The following is a 16,983-nucleotide window of genomic DNA, read 5'->3' on the forward strand; positions in this document are numbered from 1 at the left end:
GGGGAACAAAACGAGATGGGAGTTTTTAGACATACCCTAACTGTATTGACTGTATTGAACTGGGGGAAAAAAAACGTTATACTAAGACGAGCATTCGAGGTTAAAAAGTATATAAATTGTCAATTTGTTTCGATCTTTTAGAGCCATTTGAAGCTGCATTTAAACTACATTTTGGAAGTTCAAATTTTGGGGCAGCATTGAAGTCCATTATGTGGAGATAATTCCTGAATTTTCTTCCTCAAGAAACAATTTCTTATCGACTGAAGAAAGAAAGACACAAACATCTTGGATGACAAGGGGGTCAGTAAATTATCTGTACATTTTTGTTCTGGAAGTGAACTTCTCCTTTAACTCTAGGCGGCTCAGAAGTCGCAAGAATACACTAAACAAACAACAGTTGCTTTGTCACTGATCATAAGGTGCTCCTAAATATTTAATTGCACTCCCAATTTAATCAGGAGCACAATTAAGCACTCTTAAACAAACTTAAAGCATAGAGCTCTATTTATCCACCATTTTTCTTCCTGTAAGAGTGGGCGCAGCCTTTTGTAAACTTTTCATGCATGTCCAGCTATTTTTAGCTGTACAATACAACTGGTTTTGCTGCTTCATGTTGCATATTGGTTTGTCTTACCATATTATTTGGATGTGTTATCTAAATTATGAGCACACTGGGTTGAAGTGCAAACAGTTTTACCATTTACTACAAGTTGTTATTCTTCTTGAGGGTTTGCATTTATGTCACGGTTTGGTCAGTTACCCAGATGTGCGGCCATATTGGCGATACTCGGATGTAAACAACAGCATGGATTGCACAGTTAATATATTACTCAATACATTGTTCTGCTAATTTATGCTGTCTAAACCACGGAAAAAAATGTGTGGATATAGAGGACTAGTAAATAGGAAGGGGCGCAATATTTTGACAAACTAAAGTTAAAATGTGGTAAAGATACGTACGAGCAGTATTAAGATATTAGCCTTATATTTCACCTACCTGACTGGAAATAAGAACAAACACAAATGTTGTCAAGATTCTTGCCATGCAAGTTTCGCGTTCAGTTCAGTGGCATTGTTTACATTCAGTGCTGCCAATATGGCAATTTCTTAATAAGGAGGATACCTTTGTATGGCTTTGAAAGATGAGGGGGAAAAAGACAATCACATCATATTCATGTTTATTGTGCTAACAGTCAAACACGTTTACAAAATTACCCAATCCTGTAGTTATATCACAGCAACCCAGAAACCAGAACTGCAAAACAGATACAGCCAGGACAACAAAACTCCCAACATAATGATCACAAGTGGTTTACTTATTATACAGTACGAAACCTCAAGGTGATTTTAAATTAACAGTGCAAAACAGTGAATTTGTGCATATGGAGTACTGGCTCAAATATCCCACACACTATTCTCAAATTGGCAGTTATATATTTGCTTCAGCAAGGGCTGTTTAGCAGCTCATGCTAGCATGCGAAAACCACACAACATGGGAATGTGAAGCATAACATTATCTTAACTCACTGTGTTTGACGTGAATTAAAGTACTGCTTGATCAAGACAGAAAACAAAACACCGTTTTGTGTTATTAAAACAGTACCAAGAACAGTGTAAGAGGTCTTTGTTGTTCTGTGATTTGATTCAGCTTCAGTTTATGGGACTGTACTAGTGTGCACAATTCAGTTCATCCCAAAACAAAGTAGAGACATTTGGTCACAAATATAAGGTAAAATGCAGGAAAAAAAAATATCTGGCAACTATCACAGACTATACAGGTCCAGATTTCATTAGTATTCAAAAGCATGGCTTAACATATCAAAACAACACTACTGTAATGATTTTCATCTGCAGGGTTAATGTTCATAAAACTAAGCTAATCTTTTACTCATCAACCCCTAAAAGCAAACTGCTTAAATAAAAATGTATTTACATTGTAAAAATACACACAGCTTTTCAAAAGTAGCGAAAACGACAGCATAGCGAAGGGCTTCAGCAGGTAAATTCAGTAGGACTTGTAGTAAATGTTGAGGCCAGTCAGTCCATTCCATCGGTTCATCCTCCATGTCGAAAAAAACAGGGGTATCAGACAGTCTGTGCAGAAAATGACAATTCTCAAGATCCACGATGCCTTTCATTTCTCTGGAAGCATGTTGGTCAGAATGTCAATAAAATTGTCCAGGCCCCAAAGGTACCCGTCCTCTCTGTTGCCCTCCACCCACAGGCTGCGATGGTCCAGGGTGAGAGGGGGCGGCACAGGTACAGTCTTTCCAAAGTCTATCATCCAGATTCCAGCCTTGCCAGTTAGATCATGGACAAATAATAAGGAGCTGCCCACCACCTGTAGGAAAACACAGCAAGATCATTTTTAGAGCCTGTATTTTAACATGAGCTGTGCAGAAAGAAAGAACAAAGTGGATTTGGAAAATGAAGATGCATCTCACCTCATGTGCTTTGAAGAAATCGGATTTTTCCAGCACAGCTCTTAGTTCCTTCAGGCGTTGTTGGTAGCTTCTCTGTGTGAACAGAAGAGCCAGACAATTAACTTGTTTACATAATAGTTAAATGGATTAATGGTTAAAAGAGGCACAGGCAGAGAAGCCATTAATTTAACCAAACAGACATTATTAAACACTAGATTCAACATGTAAAAGCAAGATGTACATTTTATTTACACTACCAGTCAAAGGTTTTTGACTTTATAATATTTTATAAAGAAGTATTTTCTGCTCACCAAGCCTGCATTTATTTGATCTAAAACAATACAATTTTGAAATATTTTTACTATTTAAAATAACTGTTTTCTGTTTAAATATATTTTAAATGTAATTTATTCTTGTGATTTCAAAGCTGAATTTTTAGCATCATTACTCCAGTCACATGATCTTTCAGAAATCATTCTAATATTCTGATTTGCTGCTCAAAAAAACATTTATCATTATTATTATTATTATTATTATTATATTGAAAACAGCTGAGTTGATTTTTTTCAGGTTTCTTTGATGAATAGAAAGATCAAAAGAACAGCATTTATCTGAAAAATGAATCTTTGATAATATTATAAATTACTTTATCATCACTTTGTTCAATTTAAAGCATCCTTGCTAAATAAACGTATCAATTTCTATAATTTCTTAATAATTGCTGATCTTTGGATCTTTCTATTCATCAAAGAATCCTGAAATAAAAAGTTACTCAACTGTTTTAAATATTTATAATAATAACAATAATAATAGTTTTTTGAACAGCAAATCAGCATATTAAAATAATTACTGAAGGATCATGTGACACTTAAGATGGGTGCAGAAACTGTAGCTTTGATCACAGGAATAAATTACATTTTAAAATTTGTTAAAAAAAGTTATTTTAAATAGTAAAAAATATTTATTTTTATAAAATGTAAAAACTTTACAGTTTTTGCTGCAATTTGGATCAAATAAATGCAGGTTTAGTGAGCAGAAGAGGCTTATTTTAAAACATTAAAAATCTTCAAAACTGTTCAATAACATTTGACTGGTTGTGTATTATATATATAAAAAAAGTATATTCCCCAGTTCTAAAACAAATTTGCACTGATATTTAAATTCTTTATACAATAAGCTGTTAATTATTTTAATTTTGTGGTTGATAAATGACAAATGGCCCATATTAAAATTTCAATACTTTTTTGTGTAATTACAAAAATAACCAAAATCAAACATTTTAAAAACTGCATGTGTACAAATGTTTATGTTATTAAATGATTAGTGTTTTTAAAGATTAACTAAATTAATCTTTAAATTAACTGTGGATTAAATGTAAATGCACAATTAATGCACAACCATTAAATACACAATACTGACAGACACCATTAAATTAATAAATATTATTAAATATTATTAAATATATATAGAATTATTGTATAGAATATATATACAATATTCCCCAGTTCTAACGCAAATTCATACCAAGATTAGCATGTTGTTGTCCACAAAGTCCTCCAGGGCTTGGATGACCTCATCTTTGTACTTTGTTCTCTTGAAGTTAGTGTTACAAGTGCCATCTGATTTCTGAACACAGATCCAATTTGTCAAGACATTTTATACTGAAGGCCAAAAATAAAAAAAGAAGAAAGATAAAAAAAAAAAAAGATACTATCTTATTTTGATTGGGTAATCAACCTCTGTATAAATTCAGAGGGTTCCTGAATCACGCCTACCTTGACTCCCTCGATGCGAAAGCCCAGTGTTGCTGTTGAGCTGAGGGTTTCTCTCCACTGCATGTATCTAGTTTTGAGTACCGCCTTCTGGGCCCGCTCCTCCTCAGTCGGGGCGTCCGGGTCCACCGCTATCATTTTTTTCATACATGTCTTTGCGTGGCTGAGGACACTCGCGGGCCTTTCTCAACTCTTCCTCTAGGTAAGTCCTAAAAGCACGTACAGTATACATGTCAACATTACCAAAGGGAGAATTATTTATTATGGAAACATTGTTGTTTGTATATTAGAACTGGCATAACAGGATTGATCCACTATGCCACCAGCCATCATATTTTCACTACTGTTTGGACACTGCTGTCTACTGTATTGTAGTCTTAGCCACAGATGGCACACCCACGGACAACCACAGAGTCATTCAACTAAAAGCACTGATGAAAATTACAAGCTCCATTTGAATGCCTGACTGCAACACAATTACTGGAAGTCCAACTGCACAAGTTATCATCAATTTGGCTGGAAACCTATCTTAAAAAAATGCTTGTGAGGATGTGCTGATTTTTAAATTCTGTCAGATACTGATAAGCTGCTAATTATTTTCATGTTGTGGCCGATAATAAACAGCCAACATAAAAATTCAATACTATTTTGCCTTATAAAAAAAAGAACTAAAATAGAGTGCATTTTTACTTAACTTGACTTTTAAGTAAGCATTAGATGATGGCAAATGTAATATACATGTTAAAAAAAAAAAAGAAAAGCAATGTTAACAGATACTGATAAGTTAAATAAATCCATAATATCATCTGATAACTTATATGACACCAATAAACTGTGCATTCCCACTTATGAGGAAGAACAAGTTGATGGAGTTGTCAGATTTTATCAGCTTTGTGGTCGAGCTGCATGATTAACCGTTAAAAGACTGCTAGCTCAATTCAAAATCATGTTGAAACATTCAAACCCATGGAAGTTATCATGTTTAGGTATGAAAGAGTTCTTTTCAACTACATAGTGTTATTTCTGTCTTATAATCATTCATATTATTTCAGAAGTACTGGGATAAAAGTTTATAGTTTGAATATATAAACACTGATGTCTATGCTCCCTGTTGAAAAATCCAGCATATGCTGGCTATGTATGTTCTGAAGCATGGCTGCTGGTTTGAGCTGGTTCTTAGCTGGTCATGTGCTGGTCCTAAGCAACTAGCTCCTGCTCAGGACCAGCTTAAACCAGTTCAAACCAGCAGCCATGCTTCAAAACATACATAACCAGCATATGCTGGATTTTTCAACAGGGGTAGCAATCAAAATAGAGCAAATCATCTTTCGAAAGTAAATTTAGTTCATTTTGAAACTAGGTGTTGACAAGTGACTTAAAGTAATTTGTCATTTAATCATTAATTCAAGAGATTCGTTTAGAAATGCTGATTTATTCAGTAATGGAACAAGTGAAGTATTTATGAGCGAGTCATTGAATCATTCATTCAAGTGATTCATTCAAAAACGCAGATTTATTCAAATTAATTACACATTTTGGAATAGGCAATTAATATTTTGTCACAGCCTCTAGTAAATTATGTTATTTTGTTTAGTTCAGAATCATGGGAGAATTGTATTGAAGCCTTTCAGTCACTGAATAAAAAAATAAAAAAAGGTTATTGCGACTTTTTAATTTCACAATTCTGACTTTTTTTCTCAGAATTCCCTGATATAAACTTGCAGTTGCAATTTATAAAGTCAGAACTGAGATACAAACTCACAATTCAGATTTTTTTCCTCTGAATTGTGCAAAAGAAACTCACAATTGCAAGAAAAAGTCAGAATTGCAAGATAAAAACTTGCAATTCTGACTTTAGATGTGAACTCACAATTGTTTGGTATAAAGTCAGAATTGCGAGACTTTTTTTGCAAGTTATCTCACAATTCAGACTTTTTTCTCAGAATTGAGAGATATAAACTTGCAATTGCGAGTTAAGTCAGAGTTGCAACACAAACGCATAATTCTGACTTTTTTTCTCAGAATTGTTTCATATAAACTCACAATTACGAGAAATAAAGAATTGTGAGATATAAACTTGCAACGCTGAGAAAAAAAGTCAAAATTGTGAGATGAAAAGTCACAATTACCTTTTTATAATTGTTTTATTCAGTGGTGGAAACGGGTGTCCATAGAAATGTAATCTCTATATAAAACAAAGCAAAAAAAAAAAAATAATAATAATTATTATATATATATATATATATATATATATATATATATATATATATATATATATCCAGACTATGAACTTTTATCCCAGTACTTCTGTGATTATTTGAATGTTTGTAACACAGAAATAATGAACTGTGTGGTTCAAAATACTGTGAAACTGTTTCATTCATATACATGACAGTGGCTCTATTTAGGTCAGCGGCAGCACGAATGCAGATTTGAATGTTCAAATCACACTAGTATGCTGCATGGAAGAAAGGCTGAGGAATCAAACAGATGAATCATTGAAATTTACAAACAGAATCAAGTTGGTATTTGAATTAAATTAGAACGCTTTGTCATATTGGTGGTGACACATCTATTGCAACATGTTTAGCTTATCACAAATATTATAGACTACTTTGCTTTTTCGACTTCTGATCGCAAGTGCAGCCATACTCTGGAGCGCTATGCGCTTAGATTAGCGAGCAACTTCCTGGCAGATCACTAGGTCGGGTCCTCACAAATGAAGAAAAAAAAAAAAAAAAAAAAAAAAGATCCGCGTACAGGAATCGATAGGCGAAACTGAAATTTTAAATTCACAAGTAGTATCCGACTCCAGACCTTAAGTATCCGATTCTGGAATCGGAATCGATTTTCGATACCCAACCCTAGCGGACACACTGTAACCAAAAATTATGCTAAAATAGCAACACGGAAAATTTGCCTGAGAACTTTCTCATGAGAGGTTTAATGTATCACCTGAGAACACCCTAAACAGCATAGAGTTTCATTTTACCCATCTAAATGAAAATATTACATTCAATTTCTGTAGAAAATTCAATTAACTAATGGTGTTTTCATATAATCATTCATAAAGACAGCTGTACCATGACTAAAATATATTTTTAGGGTGTCAGTGGATTATTTTGGTATCACCTGCTCCTAAACCACACATAAAAACAAAAATAGACTGTGGTTAGTCACTTTGCATGTTGGTCAGATTACCTCTTCCTGTTTAAGTAGTGGTTCTGGGCTAAAATAAGCTGCAATCTGTACCAGTTTTACCAGTTATGCAAGAAGAAAAGAAGAGACTGAATTGGTAAATTTATAAATCACATCCTCACCGGCTCCCCATTTTGCAGTCCATGATGCAGGGAGAGTCAAAGTCAGCGAGGAGGTCGTCCATGAGGTTGTAATCCTGCTCGTCACGCCGAGTCACGCCATAGTATCCAGGAACGAAAGGCCGCAGTGAGTCGCTCATGAGCTGCACAAAACACTGCTGCTCGCACTCACAGTACTTCTTCAGCAGCCTTCCATCACTGCCCGTCTGAAAGTTTCCTAAAGGACCAAAAACAAGCTGAGTCAGAAAAAAAGAGAATCACCCAACACAGCAATAAAAACACCACAGAGGACAAAAAAAAAAAACAAGTATTAGCTTTATATGCATTTTGCATGACAATGCAACAATAACTTCAACACTTAAAGGTGAAAAAGTGAGCTTTCAGACTTAAAAGTCACAAAAGCGCACCAATAACAGGCAAAAACATATAAAAGATGAAAAGCAAACCTGCGTGGCCGACCACCTGCACCCAGGGTGAGCGCTTTTTCACCGTCACTGGAAGTGGAGACCAGTTCACCATATTCTTTGACTTCTTCCACTGATCAGTCTTTGAAGAGGAGATATGAAAGAAACAAACAGCTGAATGAGACTCACATTTCAGTTAACACCCTACGACTACGAGCCACCACACGGTACACAATGGTTCTGTGTGAGGTTGTTTGTTGCTAGAGGCTTTCTTGTCTTCACTTTTGTTCTCATTTTCTTATACTGTGAGCCGCACTAGGGCACAGAGTGCATTTAGTCAACCTCGGACTGCAAACAGGCAACGCCCTCTCCTCTATTAACCATAGGTCGAGTTTTTCCCCATGTGGCAAATCATTGACGACAATCTCGGACTAAACAAAGTCATCAAGCAATACCAAGTGGCTGTGATTAAGAAATGGCTAATCTTAGAAGGACGTTCATGAAACATTTACAGACGGCACTTGTTTTGCTATCAGTGTGGTCACTCACGTATACGACAGTGCTAACAAGAATAACATAATTTTCTTTAGAACATGAATATACAGTGTCTTGCAAAAGTATTCATACGCCTTGATTTGTTTTTCACTTTTTATGTTGCAGCCTTATGTTAAACTGGTTTAAATTACTTTTTTCCCCCACATCAATCTACACTCCATACACCATAATTATAAAGCACAAAACACATTTGTGAGAACTGTGCAAATTTATTACAAATAAAACACTGAAATAAGTACATTGCATAAGTATTCAGTATTTAGTTGAAGCGCTTTTACAGCTTCAAGCCTTTTTGGGTATGATGCAACAAGTTTTGTACATCTGCACCTCTTCACCTCTCAAGCTCTGTCAGCTTGGATGGGGGCTGGCAGACATTTTCAGGTTTCTCCAGAAATGTTTGATTGTGTTCAAGCCAAGGCTTTAGCTGGGCCACTTAAAGACATTCACAGAATTGTCTATAAACCACTCTTGCTGTGTGTTTAGGCTCGCTGTCCTGTTGGAAAGTGAAACTTCTGTCCAGTCTTAAGGTTCTGAATGCTCTGAACTGGGTTTTCATTAAGGCAATCTCACAGACCCACAACATGAGGCTGCTACCAGCACACTTTACTTTTGGGATGGTACTCTGGTGCCTGGTTTCCTCACACATGATGCTTGAGTTGAGGTTCATCAGATCAGAGAATCTTGTTTCTCACAGTCTGAGAGTTTTTTAGGTGCTTTGTTGCAAATTCCAAGTGGGTTTTCATGTGTCTTCACTGAGGAGAGGATTGAGTTTGGCCACACTGCCATTAAGCCCAGATCAGTGGAGTGTTGCAGTGATGTTTGTTCTTCTGCAAGTAGTTCCCATCTGCATTTATGATCAGGGAGCTCAACTAAATTGACCATCAGCTTCTTGGTCACCAGTATAACCAAGCCCCTTAGTATGGCCAGGAGGCCAGCTCCAGGAAGACTCCTAGTTGTTCTTCTTCTTCCATTATGGATAATGGAGGCTACATGCTTCTGTGAACCTTCAGTGCAGAAGAATTTTTTTCTGAACCTTCAATGCAGAAGAATTTTTTTCTGAACTCTTCCCCAGATCTGTGCATTGACGCAAGCCTGTCTCCGAGCTGTACATGCAGTTCTTTTGACCTCAGGGCTTGGTTTTTGCTCTGATATGCATTTTCAGATATGCTGTTCCAAATCATACTCATTAAAATGAATTTGCCACTGGTTAACGTCACTCAAAGTGTAGTGACATCTATAAGCAATATGAAGGCTCCCAGAAAAGGGCGTGAACACTTTTGCAAAGGAATCATTTCAGTTTTTTTTTTATTCCTATAAATTTGCAAAGTTGTTAAAAACCTGTTTTTTGCTTTGCCATTATAGTGTATGGAGCCTAGATTGATGTATGGGGGTGGGGGGGAGAGTAATTTAAAGCAGTTTAACATAAGGCTGCAACACAACCAAACTTGCAGATGAAGGGGTATGAATACTTTTGCAAGGCACTGTATGCAAGTCTGTAATCTGTATTATTTTCAAAGGTTTTTAATTTTTTGAGATAAAATATCCATAAACTAACCTTTTTTAATAATTCATAACTTTTTACAACCTGAAGTGGCCTTGCTTGTCAAATTATCGACTAACATACTAGACTAACATATCTGGACTTTGACACATGAGGGTCTGCATAACTGTTGCTATATTTTTTTCCTTGCATGTTGGTCGCACATCATTTTTGTGTGCAAGACAAGCGATAGTTTCTCAAAAATGAACATTTCATATTCATCTATCCACTCTTTTTCCTCATCCCAAACCTGTATGAAAGTTTCTTTTTTCTGTGAAACACAAAAGATGTTATCAAAAGATGTTTACAACAAAAACCAAAACCAAATATTAAGACATTTCTTCAAAATATCTTTTAATATTCCACAGAAGAAAATTCATACAGGTTAGGAAGAACATGAGGGTGAGTAAAGCCATTAAAGGGTTAGTTCACCCAAAAATGACAATTCTGTCATTAATTACTCACCCTCATATTGTTTCAAACCCGGAAGACCTTCATACATCTTCAGAACACAAATTAAGATATATTTGATGAAGTCTGAGAGCTTTTTGATCCTGCACAGACAACAACGCAACTACCAAAAGCTCTCGGATTTCATCAAAAATATCTTAAATTGTGTTCCAAAGATAAACAAAGATCTTACGAGATAGGAATGACATAAGGGTGAGCAATTAATGACTTTTAATGAATTTTCAATTTTGGGTGAACTATCCCTTTAAATATTCAGTTTTGCTGCTCACACACACTTCTTCAATATTGATGTGCTGATTCCTTCATATCCACCTTTTCTGATGTTGGCAGAAAATTGCCGATAAGATCGCTTGAGCTGACGTATCATAAACCCTACTGTACACAATAACCTATGGCACTGTAACACATGACTGTATGCATCAACGACATACAGTAACAAAGAGACAATCATGGTCTATAGAGCTTAACGAGCCCACAAGCGTCATCCCTCAGTATGAAGTCAATTAACCTTTAAAACTGTACAGTTCTCTCTGCTCTCCAAGCTCAAATACTCACTCACACTTTGCTAGTGGAAAACCAGTCAGACAAGAATGACATTCTCCAGAACAAAGCAGGGGAGGCCCACCAAACAGAGATAGCATCCAACTGTTGACCTTATAAGTTGTATTTCAATGGAGCATTCACTTACTATTGTGATTCTCAATGAGCAGGTTTTGTACCTTTTAATAACCCGTAGAATCAAATTCCATTTAAAATGATCATCAAACAGATTGGAGACTGTATAATTTTTACAACAGATTATATCCAAACACCTTTATAGTTGCAATGATGAATATTCCTTGTTTTATAACTGAGTCACTGAGTTTACATTTGACTCACTGTTATTACAAAGATGTTGGCTGCTCTGCCTTCCCTTGAACAGCTTCTCAAGAGGCACTTGTACTACTCAGACACACTTCTTTACAAACCTCTGACTTCAGTATCATCAGAACATGAGAGAAAAAAAAGTAATGCAGGGATACGTGTGGAATTTTTCCCTCCATTTAGAAACAGTGATCTCATGACCTGAATGTTAATCAGTTATCATGAGGATTACTTAACAACTGCTTATTTCAATCTGCAGCATACACATGTGTATGCACACTTGTATTCACTGCACCTGTAATCAAAAAATATTGTTTACGCAAAAACATATCATTTAATGTATCTATAACATTTTACAACAAGGTTCTATTTGTTAACGCTGGTTAATAACATCAGTTAACAAGAACTAACAAACAAAAATACATCTAAAGCATGTATTAATTTTACTTAAATGTTTATTCCACCATTTAATACTACTTTATTAAAATAAAAAGTTGTATCTGTTAAAATGATCACAAGAACTAACAGTCATCAGTTGTAATTTTTTAAGCTAATGTTAACAAAGATCAATAAATACTGCAAGAAATGTATAGCTCATTGTTAGTTTAGTTAACAAAATAAATCATAAAAAGTACCATGGTACTACCATGTTTTGGAGTATCTAGTACTATCTAGTTACAAGTATACACAGTTTTCCCAGTAGGGTAATTAAATGAACAGATACTAGTAGTTATTAATTAGACGCCTTTATGTAGTTCCAAGGGACTAGTTAGTAGCATGTTACTAGCAATTTTACTAATAGTTTGACTGAACTATAAAGTAGCCAAATTAACTAGCCATTGTAAATTACGATTAAAAAACACTACCTAGTCAGTTAAAATTTTACTAATGTTACTAACCTAATGTTAACAAAGATTAATAAACAGTGTTACAAATGTGTCGCTCATTGTTAGTTAACAAAATAAAAAGTACCATGGTACTACCACGTTTTGGAGTATCTAGTTACATGTATACACAGTTTGCCCAGTAGGGCTATTAACTAAACAGACACTAGTAACCATTAATTAGACACTTATGTAGTCTCAAGTGACTAGTTAGTAGCACATTACTAGTAATTTTACTAATAGTTTGATTGAACTATAAAAGTAGCCAATTTTACTAGTCATTATATATGATATATAAATATAAATAAAACAATAACCTGTCAGTTAAAATGTTACTAATGTTACTAACCTAATGTTAACAAAGATGAATAAATACTGTAACAAATGTATCGCTCATTGTTAGTTATAACAAAATAAAATCACAGAAAGTACCATGGTACTACCATGTTTGGAGTATCTAGTACTACTAGTACCAAGTTACAAGTATACACAGTTTTTCCAGTAGGGCTACTAAATGAACAGACACTAGTAGCTATTAATTAAATACTTTTATGTAGTCCTAAGTGACTAGTTAGTAGCATGTTACTAGTAACTTTACTAATAGTTTGACTTAACTATAAAGTAGCCAAATTGACTAGTCATTGTATATGATATTTTAAAAATAAAGTATCTAGTCAGTTAAAATGTTACTAATAGCAATAGATATATACTGGTGTCTACTAGTTTAAATATGTAGTAATATCTAATAAATATGTACTAGTAAAGCTGAAATAAAAACGAGTGTTTGAATACAGCACCTATAGTTTTCAATGATCAGTTGTATTTTTATAATCTAATGTTAACAAAAATGAATAAATACTGTAACAAATGTATCGCTCATTGTTAGTTAAAAAAATAAAATCACAAAAAGTACCATGGTACTACCATGTTTTGGAGTATCTAGTACTACTAGTCTTACTAGTTACAAGTACACACAGTTTTCCCAGTAGGGCTACTAAATGAACAGACACTAGTAGCTATTAATTAAATACTTTTATGTAGTCCTAATTGACTAGTTAATGGCATGTTACTAGTAATTTTACTAATAGTATGATTGAACTATAAAGTAGCCAATTTGACTAGTCATTGTATATGATAATTTAAAAATAAAACAATAACGTGACAGGTAAAATGTTACTAATGTTACTAACCTAATGTTAACAAATATGAATAAATACTGTAACAAATGTATTGCTCATTGTTAATAACAAAATAAATCAAAATAGTACCATGGTACTGCCATGTTTTGGAGTATCTAGTAAGACTAGTATCTAGTAGAGTTACTAACTGAACAGACACTATTAAATATTAATCCAACATTTTTATGTAGCCCTAAGTGACTGGTTAGTAGCATGTTACTAGTAATTGTAGAAATAGATCGACTGAACTATAAAGTAGCCAATTTGACTAGTCATTGTTTATGAAAATTGTAAAAACGTTCTAGTCCGTTAAAATGTTACTAATAGCAATAGATATACTAGTGTCATGTAAATAGGTAGTAGTATCTAATAAATATGTACTAGTAAAGCTGAAATAAAAACAAGTGTTTGAATACAGCACCTATAGTTTTCAAGGGTGTAAAAATACTGAGAAATTATACTTAAGTTCAAGTATGGATACTATGACAAACATTTAACTCAAAAGTAAGTTCCCAGCCAAAACTAACAATGATCAGTGGTATTTTTATAACCTAATGTTAACAAAGATTAATAAATACCGTAACAAATGTATCGCTCATTGTTAGTTAACAAAATAAGTCACAAAAAGTACCTTGGTACTACCACGTTTTGGAGTATCTAGTACTACTAGTATCTAGTTACAAGTACACAGTTTTCCCAGTAGGGCTACTAACTAAACAGACACAGTAGTAACTATTAAACACTTCTGTAGTCCTAAGTGACTAGTTAGTAGCATGTTACTAGTAAGTGTACTAATAGTTTGACTGAACTATAAAGTAGCCAATTTGACTAGTCATTGTATATGATAATTTAAAAATAAAACAATAACCTGACAGTTAAAATGTTACTAACCTAATGTTAACAAAGATTAATAAATACCGTAACAAATGTATCGCTCATTGTTAGTTAACAAAATACGTCACAAAAAGTACCTTGGTACTACCACGTTTTGGAGTATCTAGTACTACTAGTATCTACTTACAAGTACACAGTTTTCCCAGTAGGGCTACTAACTAAACAGACACAGTAGTAACTATTGATTAAACACTTATGTAGTCCTAAGTGACTAGTTAGTAGCATGTTACTAGTAATTGTACTAATAGTTTGACTGAACTATAAAGTAGCCAATTTGACTAGTCATTGTATATGACGATAAAAACAAAAAACACTATCTAGTCAGTTAAAAATTTTACTAATAGCAATATGTACTGCTATATCTACCAGTCTACTAGGTCTACCAGTATAAATAGGTAGTAGTATCTAATAAATACGTACTAGTAAAACTAAAATAAAAACAAGTATCTGAATACAGCACTTTTGTTTTTAAGGGTGTAAGATACTGAGAAATGATACTTAAGTTTAGATACTATGACATTTTACTCAATTAAAAGTCCTAAAAAAGTACTTAGCCAAAAAAAAAAAAATTGAACAAAAGTAAAAAGTATCCACATTTAACTGTACCGTCAGTATTTAAAATAAAAGTAAACACTATTCTTAGCTTTTTAAAGTGGATTTTTTTATGTTTGAAAGTAATACTCAAACAGACTATAATAGTAAAGTACTATTACTCAAATACTTTACAGCTCTCTGCACAGTGACTAACTGAATAGATACCAGTGACTAACTGAATAGATACCAGTGAATACTGGAATCTTTATCCAATAAACCTGTAAAACTGAAAATTAGTCTAGTCGCTACAGAATTAGAAACGGCTTACTAGTAACATAGGTATAGGTTAAAATAGATTGCCTTAGTTTTGGTTCTCACCGTGAGCGGTTCACCTGAAGACTGATTATAGTCGCCGTAACCCATTAAATCCTCTTCGCATTCCTCAAAAGAAGAAGCTGGCGAGAGGCCGGTTGAGGACGAGTTGGACAGTTTTCTGAGCGCCAGGGACGAGGCGGGAGACCCGCTGAGCCCGCTGTCCGAGCAGATGGACTCCTCGTCGGGATGATAAGAGCCCGAGCAGCGTCCGGGGGGGCTCTGGTCACACGGCTCGCAGGTAACAACCAGTTCAGGAACAGCAACGCGAGCGCGTCTGGAGAGCTGCTCCACGGGCTCCTCGGGATGGCTGTGGTGGTGGTGGATATCACCCATACCCGCGCAGGGTGCCGGGGTATCAGGCGTTTTAGTCATCACGCTGCTTCTGATCTACAAGATCATTGAGGTTGTTGATGGGTTTATCCAGATTAGGGCCAAACCCGACGCGTAACCGTCTGGGCTCTGCCGCACCTTGCGTGTGACGCGTCGCGCTGCTGCAGAATAAAACCAATATTGGGCCACTATCAACGTTGATACGTGCCGTGATCACATTCTTTTAGCTTCTGAAGTTAAATATTAACAATCACCTGAAAGATTGAAAGAAATCAGAAATATTCCCGTACAAATAATGTTGATACGTCTTTCAGCAGTAGTTTAAAATGCATTATTTGCTCAATGCATAGGCGTGTTGTTAAAGCGTCGCGTTAACAGCCTGCACAGCTTTGCCCCGCCCACTTTTACTTTAAAGCAACAGAGCCAAAAATGAGCAGGTCAAAACACATGAAATCAGATTTACAGCGCCACCTACCTTGTGGAACACTTAAACTGTTCTTCAGATCCTTTGGATCCCACAAATTCTTTGGATTGTCAGCATTTCTGTGTGTTTGAACCCTTTCCAACAATGACTGTGTGGTTTTGAGATCCATCTTTTCACACTAAGGACAACTGAGGGACTCATATGCAACTATTACAAAAGGTTCAAACGCTCACTGATGCTTCAGAAGGACAAATGATGCATTAAGAGTTGGGGGTGCAATCTTTTTGAATTTGAAGATCAGGGTAAATTGAACTTATTTTGTCTTCTGGGGAACATGTAAGTATCTTCTGTAGCTTCCGAAGGGCAGTACTAAATGAAAAATATATATATATTTAGGCAAAATAAGAAAAAAGTTCACATCCTCATTCCGTTCAAAAGTTTTCACCCCCATTTTTCTTCTGAAGCATCAGGGAGCGTTTGAACCTTCGGTAATAGTTGCATAAGAGTCCCTCAGTTGTCCTTCGTGTGAAAAGATGGATCTCAAAATCATACTGTCATTGTTGGAAAGGGTTCAAATACACAAAAATACTGGAAAACCAAAGAATCTGTGGGACCTGAAGGACTTTTCTGAACAACAGCAGGCAGTTTAACTGTTTAGGACAAACAATGGACTCATGAACAACTATCACTAAACAAAAAACAGCTGTGGTTCAACACAGTATTAAGAATCAAGCGTATGTAAACTTTTGAACAGGGTCATTTTTATAAATTCTATACAATACTATAACTATTATTTTCTGTTGTGGATTAGATGTAAACATCTTTTATGTGAAATATTTTATTCAGATCATTACTAAATAAAAAATAACTTTTTTTGTACGATCTGTCTTATTTTGGTAAATTTGCAGATTCTGCAAGGTGTATGAAAACTTTTGACCTCAACTGTATATATCAAGAAAGGTTTAAAACTTCTGGCCTCATTATCACATTTAAAGACAAATTTAATGCGTTTGGTTCC

General features: G+C 34.8%; 1 protein-coding gene across 1 annotated transcript; it reads right to left on the reverse strand.

Annotated features, from left to right (window-relative positions):
* Window positions 1-1,533: 1,533 nt before the first annotated feature.
* On the reverse strand, window positions 1,534-15,930 carry itpkca (inositol-trisphosphate 3-kinase Ca). The gene is given in 8 exon segments (XM_051093613.1): window positions 1,534-2,341; window positions 2,445-2,516; window positions 3,948-4,049; window positions 4,199-4,336; window positions 4,338-4,404; window positions 7,516-7,729; window positions 7,959-8,058; window positions 15,215-15,930. Coding segments are annotated over 8 exon segments (1,269 nt in total). The 5' UTR covers window positions 15,584-15,930; the 3' UTR covers window positions 1,534-2,134.
* Between the last annotated feature and the right edge of the window lie 1,053 nt (window positions 15,931-16,983).

The sequence above is a fragment of the Labeo rohita genome, chromosome 21 (assembly GCF_022985175.1).
Source record: "Labeo rohita strain BAU-BD-2019 chromosome 21, IGBB_LRoh.1.0, whole genome shotgun sequence".
Taxonomy (NCBI): domain Eukaryota; kingdom Metazoa; phylum Chordata; class Actinopteri; order Cypriniformes; family Cyprinidae; genus Labeo; species Labeo rohita.